This window comes from Danio rerio, chromosome 3, assembly GCF_049306965.1.
Source record: "Danio rerio strain Tuebingen ecotype United States chromosome 3, GRCz12tu, whole genome shotgun sequence".
NCBI lineage: Eukaryota > Metazoa > Chordata > Actinopteri > Cypriniformes > Danionidae > Danio > Danio rerio.
Genome location: NC_133178.1, coordinates 10,008,162 through 10,018,876, shown reverse-complemented (window position 1 = coordinate 10,018,876; position 10,715 = coordinate 10,008,162). Strand labels below are relative to the sequence as shown.

The 10,715-nt window shown below is 38.0% G+C and overlaps 1 protein-coding gene across 2 annotated transcripts in view; it reads right to left on the bottom strand.

Annotated features, from left to right (window-relative positions):
- Nucleotides 1–1,302: 1,302 nt before the first annotated feature.
- Nucleotides 1,303–10,715, bottom strand: part of trap1 (TNF receptor-associated protein 1) — a 56,554-nt gene continuing 47,141 nt past the window's right edge. The window contains exons 17-18 of one of the 2 annotated variants that reach the window (XM_073943386.1): nt 3,086–3,158; nt 1,303–2,268 (exon numbers count right to left, since the gene is read on the bottom strand). In XM_073943386.1, the coding sequence (XP_073799487.1) occupies nt 2,167–2,268; nt 3,086–3,158 (175 nt within the window). In that variant the 3' untranslated portion in view covers nt 1,303–2,166. 2 annotated transcript variants of the gene reach the window in all.

Sequence of the window (10,715 nt, the reverse complement as noted above, 5' to 3'; positions counted from 1 at the left end):
CCAGCCTGGTTTTAGAGGGGTTTTGGCCATTTACAACCTGGTCTTAGCTCGTCAGGCTGGAAAATGACCAGCTTAGACAAGCTTGATCACCCTGGTTTAAGCTGGACATGGCTGGTTTTAGCTGTTCATCTCCCAGCTAAGACCAGGCTGGAAATCATGGCCTAGGCTGGTTTAAGCTGTTTTTTCAGCAGGATAAGCCGCCATTTTATTTTAAAAAAATAATTTTGTTTTGAACCACAAACTCTTGCGTCCCAGAACTATTAGAAGATGAGCTTGTGTGGTTTAAAAGTGCATCGTTTTACTTTACTTTGACAGAAACTGGCGGCTCTTCGACTGCCATTTCGGAGTTTAAACCATGAGCACTTTGTGTGCTTTTAAACCTCAATCTCGTCTGGCACTAGCTCTGTGCTTCAAGAATTTAGGATAAAAAAATGTATATTTTTAATAAAATGACCTGTCAATTTGGTAGATAACACACGTATTCCTCATCTGAGGTCATTTAGAGCACTTTAAAACTGCAAGTTGAAAGTTCAAAACACTATAGTCCACTATAAAGAGGAAAAAATCCAGCAAATCCCTGCTGACAAGAACTGCTTTAACCAGCCTGAGCCGGTTGACTGGTTTTAGCTAGTCGACCAGCCTGGTTTTAGAGGGGGTTTGGCCATTTCCAGACTGGTTACCGGCCATTTCCAACCTGCTCTTAACTGATCAGGCTGGAAAATAACCAGCTAAGACCAGCTTGACCAGCCTGGTTTAAGCTGGACATGGCTGGTTTTAGCTGGTCATCTCCCAGCCTGACTAGCTAAGACCAGGCTAAAAATCATGGCCAAAACCCCAGGCCTGCCGACCAGCTAAAACCAGCCTAGTCTGGTTAAAGTTGGGTTTTTTTTTTTTTTACAGTGCAAGCCGTCCCAGAGCTATAACAAGATGAGCTTATGTGGTTTAAAAGTACATTGTTTTACTTAACTTTTTAAAGAAAATGGTGGTTCTTTTCATATATCTGCTGAAAAAAACAGCTTAAACCAGCCTAAGCCGGTTGGTTTTAGAGGGGTTTTGGCCATTTCCAGGCTGGTTTCAGCTATTTCCAACCTGGTTTTAGCTAGTCAGGTTGGGAGATGACCCCAGCCTAACCAGCTAAGACCAGCCTGGAAATGGCCATACCCCGTCTAAATCTAGGCTGGTCGATCAGCTAAAACTGACTTAGGTTGGTTTAAGCAAAAAAATATATAATTGAGCTTGGATGTTTTCCTCAAAACCCTTTATTTCTGCTCACCTAAAGAAAGACATGAACATGGAGGCTAATAAATATTCAGGACATTTTCATTTGGTAAGTGAACGAATACTTTAACATTTATTTAAATGCTGTTCAGAATCACTTTATATATGTTAGTTATGCAAGAACTCAATGTTAAAACTTGTGTAAAGCATCTAAGATGTTTCATTTTAATGTTATATTCAGTATTTGAAGCACTGTTGTCAATATACACATGGAAAAAAGCTGCTGCACAGGAACCAGACATGAAATGTAAGTAACTAAAGTAAAAATGTACACGAAGCAATGGTCACACTTTACAATATGGGACACGCAGTTAATGTATGGGCTAATGTAAGGCTACTCGCATTAACAATGCAGCATTCATTAATCAAAGTTCAACATTTACTAATGCATTAGTCAAATCCAAAAACAGTTGTGCTAGTTAATGTTATCTAATGCAATGAGAGTTAACATGAGTTAACAAACGAACAACTATATTTTGTTATTAACAAACACGAACATTGTTCATTGTTTGTGGTAAATAAACTAACTACATGTGTTGTACTGTAAAGTGTTACCTAGATAATATTTAACCGTCACCATTTCACTGAAATCTTCATCTTATTGTAATTTATGTTGTATATTTCCAGGTCAGTTCAACAGTGCGGCTCTGGAAGTCACAGTCTGCTGTTTTTAAAGATACTCATTATTTTCCCTCAGTGGCTGGACACACCAATCTCAGTCCTTTGAGCTGTAAAACACGACAGCAGACCGTCGCCAGCACGAGTCTTCATATAAACAGCATCTGCTTGTGTTGGGTGTGATGATGACCTCCAGGACGCAAGAGAGACGCCCTGTGCATCAGTGCATGTCCCTAATAATGGCAAAACAAGTCTGTCTGAGAGCCGAACTCAGTGTTTCTCCAGCGCTCGCGTCAACAGCTGATTCAGTCGAGAGATCATCGGACGAGGGTCTTCGTTCAGGCCAGCGGCGATCATGGCGTTGTCGTAAATCTGGTATGTACACAGAAATAAGAGCAATTTCAGCATTAGGGATGTGACATTTGCAGTTAAAACTCAAAACATAAATTGAAACTTGTGTGACTTTGGTAAATCAAATATAATAGTTTGAAAACACCGAACGAGACATTTCTGAGTGTTTTTACAGTACTGTAGACCAGAGGTTCCCAAAGTGGGGGTCGGGACCCCCCGAGGGGTCGCGTGACAATGAAGGGGGGTCGCCTGGTGATTTTTAAAAATCAATTAATTTTTATTAAACCTTAAGACTTACTGTATTTTATCAATAACCTACTGAAGAGAAAAAAATAGTCGTTTATAGTTACTATAAACTATATAGTTACTATAGTAGCTTATAGTTACTAGTTCTATTGGATTGCGACTTCTCAGGTAATTACATTATACTAAAGACACAGCAATACTGTCAGATGCAGCAGATTTTGTAACACCAGGTTAAACTTTCTAGCCCATTTACAACACTGACATACATTAAAAAAAAACAAAGAATAGACTTGGGTCTATTGGTGTGTTTGTGCGTGTCATTGCATACAAGGTTTCTGTATTTATAACCACCACCTCAGAGAATATTGGGGGTCACGAGTCATTGGCATTGTCATTTTGGGGGTCGCGGGCTGAAAAGTTTGGGAACCCCTGCTGTAGACTACAAGCCTACACAACACGCTTTGAAAGGGTTTTGCTAATTTGGTAAAAACTGATTTTTTTTCATGACAAGGTTGACATTTGCATGGTACTGCTGATTTAGTATTAAAGTTGAAGTGGTGTAATTGGTAATATTTGTTGAAATGTTCTTTACCTGTTCGAGCAGAAGCTGTGCTAGCTCAGGGTTTGAGTCCTTCAGCGCATGAAGTTTCTTGATCAGATCATGCCTGCAAAATGAACGGTGTCAGGGAAATGACTTCATTTCTCCACATTACACAAGTACAATATGCTGTATTAAAGGGTTAGTTCGCTCAAAAACGAAAATTCCATCATTAAAGGGTCACGAAACACCAAAACACATTTTTTGAGCTGTTGACAGTCGTATATGTGTCCCACACTGCTAAAAACACTATTAGGACACCTATATTTCACTAAAAAGTGTAAATTGGTTGTTTTTGCGTTATTTCAAGCAAATTCGTACTTCCGGTTTGAAACGAATTTTTGAAGCTGCGTCACGGTCATGACATAATAGCGTGTATTCCAGCGTGCAGACTGGGCGTCTGTGCCAGAGTGAGTCTTATTACGTCTTACAGTGTGATGCATTAATGCATGAGTAAAGCTTGGTTCAAACCAATCAGCGCGCTCTATTGTGCAACTTCATTAATATTCATTACTGTCACAGTGTTTAGACAACAGAGACGCCACGTTGTGTTGGCAAAACAAGCGTGAAGTGTTGCTTTTATAGTTTGCTGCAGTTAAGTTTTGTTTTCATTTTCTCTCTGTGAGAGTGGAGCTGGAGTCACGTGTGGATTAACAGTGTACGCGACGCTCGACAACAATAACTTACGTGTCTAAGGAGGATTATTGTTTACCTGAGAGCTGTTCTCATCTGCAAACGCTGAGATCTGGATTCGCTTGTAGTCTCCTCTTAATAAAGATGCGGCTCTAGTTGCTGGTGATTGTCCTGTCTCTACAGATTTGGTGAGCGACCAGTGCTCTTTGTTTATTCAGTTTGGTCGTATCGAACAAACTATTGCACAGAGTGTAAACATGTTAGCACCACAACCAAACTTTAACCTCGTGTAGGATTTTCACTGCATTTAGTGACCGGAATAACACACGCGGCTTTCTGACGCTACCTGCCGTGTGCATCTAAGTTTCCGGGAAATGCTGAGGGTTTTTTTCTCTCATTCGCCGTGCGGTATCAAACATTGCATGAAAAATACAGGCTCAGAGCAGTTCCTCGAATCAAATATCTCGTTTGTCGCGAGGGGCATGAATGAATTCCCTGAATGAAAGAGCCAAACTGCAGTTAAAGTCCACCATTTAATAATTTGGCAAATAATTCGACTACAGATGTCCATGTAAACACAGTCACATTGTCCACTGTGTTTGTGTATTTTGATTCTAAAACTCAGCGCGGCCAAATAGACACTCCCACACCAAGCCTCTTTTCTTCCTCCGACACTCCCCCCTAAACAGAGCTGGACACGCCCACTTTTCTGACTTTTTCCAAAGTAGAGGTGTGAAAACACCCTGCTGAAACAAGGGGGTTTCATGGCCCTTTAACTTGGGTTGTTATCGCCTGAGACGTTCGTTCATCTTTAGAACACAAATTTAGATATATAAAATCTGAGAGCTTTCTCATCCTCCGCAGACAGCAAGGGTATTGAGATGTTCAAATCCCAGAAAAGGAACCCAAAACATTGTCAAAACACTTCATGTGACTTCAGTGGATAAACAATAATCATACGAAGCCCCAAGGACACATTTGTGCATCAAAACAACTCTAAAAAACGAGGCTGTGTGCCTATATCTTCTGTTCTACTCCTTGTCTGGACAACATGAAGTATTGGCATTAGCGCAGCACACAAGTGTTGTATTGCCCATAGTAAACGCACACCCTGATCTGACATGGATTATATAGGCGAACAAAGTGTTCTTGACGCTTGCTTGTCTGGAAAATATTAAATATTTGTCATTGGAGTCAAGGAACAGAATATATAGCCGGACAACCTCATTTTTTTTGTTGTTTTGGTGCACAAAAGTGTTCTTGGCATTGTTTTGACAATGTTTTTGGTTCCTTTTATAGACTTTAAACATATCAGGACTGTTGCTGTCTCCACAGACAGAAATGATCTGGAAAATTTCAGAAAAGAAACCAAAAACTCAAAACACTTCATGTGACTTCAGTGGATTAACAATAATCATACGAAGCTCCAAGAACACTTTTGTGCACCAATATTCTGGTATTCTGCCTATATCTTCTGTTCCTTGTTAGAGCAATATGAAGTATTTGCCATTATCACAACAGACAAGTGTTGTATTACCTGTAGTAAGCGCGCATTCTGATCTGACATTAGCGAACACATTTTTTTTTTTTTTTTGCACAAGTGTTTTTGGAGCCTGTGTGTTGCATTACTGACTGGCGAATACTTCATATTGTCCTGACCAGGAACAAAACAGAAGATAAAGGCAAACAAACTCATTTAAGAGTTGTTTTTTTGGTGCACAAAAGTGTTCTTGGCAATGTTCTTGCTTCATTTTATAAACTTTAAGCATCTCAGGACTGTTGCTGTCTCCATAGACAGAAATGATCTGGAAAATTCCAGTAAAGGAACCAAAAAGTCAGTAAACTCCACGTGGCTTCAGTTAATCCGCTGTAATCATACGAAGCTCCAAGAACACTTTTGAGCACCAAAACAACTAAAAAAATTAGGTTATGTGCCTATATCTTCTGTTCCTGGTCAGGGCAATATGAAGTAATGGCATTAGCGCAGCACACAAGTGTTGTATTGCCCATAGTAAACGCACACCTTGATCTGACATGGATTACATTAGCGAACAAAGTGTTCTTGAAGCTTCTGTGTTGCGTTACTGACTCCAATGGCAAAGATTTCATATTGTCCTGACTGGTAACAGAACAGAAGATAAAGGCAAACCACTTAATTTTAGAGTTCTTTGGTTCACAAAAGTGTTCTTGGCAGTGTTTTTGGTTCCTTTTAAGGACTTTAAACGCATCTGGACTGTTGCGGTCTCCACAGACAGAAAAGATCTGGAAAATTCCAGTAAAGGAACCAAAAACTTTGTCAAAACACTTCATGTGACTTCAGTGGATCAACCGTAATCATACGAAGCTCCAAGAACACTTTTGTGCACCAAAATGAGTTTGTGTATCTTCTGTTCTGTTCCTTGTCAGGGTAATATGAAGTAATGACATTAGCGCAACAAACAAGTGTTGTATTGCCTGTATTAAACGCACACCCTGATCTGACATGGAATACATTGGCGAACAACATTTGGTGCACAAAAGTGTTCTTGAAGCCTGTGTGTTGCATCACTGACTCCAATGACAAATATTTTATATTGTCCAGAATATATAGGCAGACCACCTCATTTTAGAGGGTTTTTTTAGTGCACAAAAGTGTTCTTGGCAGTGTTTTGACAAAGTTTTTGGTTCCTTTTATGGACTTTGAACATCTCTGGACTAGGGCTGTGCAATTAATCGAAAATCCGATTTCGATTTTGGCTTTTAACGATTATGAAAAACCATTAATCGAGATAAACGATTATTCCATCACGTACTGCCCCCTTGCCAGTTGTACACGTGTGAAAACTCTTTGCCTCTGCAAAGCTCAGTTCCACGTGAAAATGACTAAAAGGATGTGCTGTTATGTAACTTTTGCAGCACGGGATGCGCATCATTCATATTTTTAAAAGCGCAAAAGAGCACGTGCTGTTTTGTGTGTGCGCGCCGTGCTTAGCCTCGGACTGCAGAGCTTACACACATCTAACGCGATCTTAATGTAAGCGCTTTAATGGTGAAATACATGCACACTTGTGTCAGAGCGCGGTGTTTAGTGATTATTCATATTAACCCTCATTTGTGTAATAAACAAACAAGTTGAGAATCAAAAGACACGTGAAAGAGAAACCATATCAGAGCCACACTATTCTTAAAGTGACAGCGTGCGATATTCCTGCTGCTGCCGACTGTTTTTATTATTAATCAATAATAAAATTTAAAATACAGTGAAGATGCTTAAAGCAGTTTAAACATAACAGATTTAATAACTCATTTCTAATAACTGATTTCTTTAATCTTTGCTTTGATGACAGTACATTATATTTTACTAGATGTTTTTCAAGATGCTAGTATTCAGCTTAAAGTGACATTCAAAGGCTTAATTAGGGTAAATAGACAAGTCATTGTATAAAAGTAGTTTCTTCTGCAGACAATCAAACATTTTGCTTAAAGGGGCTAATAATATCGAGCTATTAAAATAGGTTTCAAAATATTCAAACCTGCTTTTATTCTAGCTGAAATAAAACAAATAAGTCTTTCTCCAGAAGAAAAAAACATTATAGGAAATACTGTAAAAAACAACCTCTGTTAAACATCATTTGAGAAATATTTATAAATAAAAATAAACTCACAGGAGGACGAATAATTTTGACTTCAACTGATAATCGTTTTGAATAATCGTGATTACAATTATGACCAAAATAATCGTGATTATGAATTTTCCCATAATCGAGCAGCCCTACTCTGGACTGTTGCGGTCTCCACAGACAGAAATGATCTAGAAAATTACAGAAAAGAAACCAAAAACTTTGTCAAAACACTTCATGTGACTTCAGTGGATCAACCGTAATCATATGAAGCTCCAAGAACACTTTTGTGCACCAAAATGAGTTTGTGTATCTTCTGTTCTGTTCCTTGTCAGGGTAATATGAAGTAATGACATTAGCGCAACAAACAAGTGTTGTATTGCCTGTATTAAACGCACACCCTGATCTGACATGGAATACATTGGCGAACAACATTTGGTGCACAAAAGTGTTAGTGAAGACTCCAATGACAAATATTTTATATTGTCCAGAATATATAGGCAAACAACCTCATTTTAGAGGGTTTTTTAGTGCACAAAAGTGTTCTTGGCAGTGTTTTGACAAAGTTTTTGGTTCCTTTTATGGACTTTTAACATCTCTGGACTGTTGCGGTCTCCACAAACAGAAATGATCTGGAAAATTACAGAAAAGAAACCAAAAACTTTGTCAAAACACTTCATGTGACTTCAGTGGATCAACCGTAATCATATGAAGCTCCAAGAACACTTTTGTGCACCAAAATGAGTTTGTGTATCTTCTTTTCTGTTCCTTGTCAGGGTAATATGAAGTAATGACATTAGCAAACAAGTGTTGTATTGCCTGTATTAAACGCACACCTTGATCTGACATGAAATACATTGGCGAACAACATTTGGTGCACAAACGTGTTAGTGAAGACTCCAATTACAAATATTTTATATTGTCCAGAATATATAGGCAAACCACCTCATTATAGACAAAGGGTTTTTGGCAATGTTTTGACAGTTTTTGGTTCTTTTCATGGACTTTGAACATCTCTGTTGCTGTCTCCACAGGCAGAAATGATCTGGAAAATTCCAGAAAAGAAACCAAAAACTTTGTCAAAACACTCATGTGGCTTCAGTTGATCAGCTGTAATCATATGAAGCTCCACAGTACTCAAGATATAGGCAAACCACCTCATTTTTGAGTTTTTTGGTGCACAAAAGTGTTCCTGGGGCTTCGTATGATTACAGCTGATCCGCTGAAGCCACATAGTGTTTTGACAATGTTTTTGGTTCTATTTCCAGATCATTTGTCTATGGAGACAGAAACAGTCTTGAGATGTCCAGAAAATGATCTAAACACTTTGTCAAAACACTTTATGTGGCTTCAGCTGATCAGCTGTAATCATGCCAAGTTCCAAGAATACTTTTGTGCACCAAAACAATTCTATAAGTGTGGTTGTGTGCCTATATCTTCTGTTCCTTGTCAAGGCAATATGAAGTATTTGGCATAAGCGCAGCATATAAGTGTTGTATTGCCCGTAGTTAACGCACACCTTCATTTGACATGAAATACATCGGTGAACATTTTGGTGCACAAAAGTGTTCTTGAAGCTTCAAATGATTACAGTTAAATAACTAGTCACATTTGTTTTGACAATTTCTTTGGTTTTTATTTCAGATCATTTTTGCCTGTGGAGACAGCAACAGTCCTAAGATGTTCAAAGTCCAGAAAAATAACCTAAAACATTGTTAAAACACTCCGTGTGAGTTCAGTGGATTAACTATAATCATACAAAGCTCCAAAAACACCTAAACAACTCTAAAAATGAGGTTGTTGCCTTTGTCTTATGTACCTTGTCAGTACAATGTGAAGTATTTGCCATAAGAGTCAGTAACACAACGTGCACGCACTGCACTGCACTAAAAGGAAGGCGTTCGGTAGAATCTATAATAGATTTTTCATTAGACTAAAACTAACCCGGTCTAAACTCCGGCGCAAAGTTGCGCCTCGCTTACACACTGCTTAATACGCACAAGAGAGCAATAGGCAAATATCTTTACATATGAAAAAAATGTAAATATTAAGGATATATATAGGATATAATAAAAATAGATATAGAATATAAATATAAAGGATTAAAATATTACAAAACATATTATTTTCTAGCCTACATAAATATGAAAAATCACTGCTTTTATGTCTTCTTCATCTCGGGAGGCTTTTTCAGTTCATTTATAACAATTTGCTTTTGTATAGTGTTATTATTATTAGCAGTATTATTTATTATATCCATATTTATATTTGTTTTATTAAAAACAAGCTTAGATTTGCCCACCTGTCAGGTTTTAGACCATATGGGGCACAGCATGTGTTTTAGGATATAACTCAGGTTTTTGAGCACATTTTGTTATTATTATTCATTTATTCGTTTGCTGGAAATTAAAACTGAATTTAGAAATAGATTTGAAACGAATATTTGCGCTTAACAAACAAAAGTATTTATTTATAGGCTAATTGATGTCTGTGCGTAAAGATTTCTTTATCCAAGAGCGAAAGTGAAAGTAGTTCCATTATCTCTCATTCTCACGCAGTAGATGCTCTGTTTAACAGTTTTCTGTTAAAAAACTGTTAACTGTTTGCTTGTGAAATGCTCATTTTTTTCACTTAAGACTTACTTTGCATCCTGTAAATAGCGAATGCGCTCTTGGCGCGACACAGCTGGGTCTTAAGGTAATGGGAGATGAGACTCTAATTGGTTTATTCTCCAAACACACCTATAACACATTAAGAAAATAAACTCAACCCTTTTAGAACATGTGCCGCGGCGCAAGGCAGATTTCCCGTTCTTAAATGAGCAAAAACGCGTCCTGACACGCTCTGAAAGCGTTTGCGCCCTGCGTTTTGCGCTCTGTGCATGGACCGTCAAAATAGAGCTCAGAGTGTTTTGACAGTTTTTGGTTGATTTTTGAGATTATTTCTGTCTATGGAGGACGAGGGAGCTCTGATTTAATCTAAAATATCTTAATTTGTGTTTTGAAGATTAATAAAGGTCTTAGGGGTTTGGAATGTCATTAACATCATTTTCATTTTTAGTGTGAACTAACCCCTAAATTTTGGAATTATACACTGTGTTGTACCAATACACGGATTATGATCAACCTTTCATTCATTATATTGCCTTATTTTTTGCTGGCTTGTAACGTAGCTTCATTCAGTCATTCAATATCGCTTGTCACACTGAGCGCTTCTGCAAATTTAATGTAGAGCATGGCCAAGTGAGAAGAAAACATTTTGATGTAATTTGAGCGCACGGTAAAGAGTATAGTTCAACCAAAAAAGAAAATTCCACCATCATTTACTCATCCTTCACCTGTCCTAAACCTGTTTTAGCCAGGAACCCTTCCCAGAATGACTATGTAATGTAA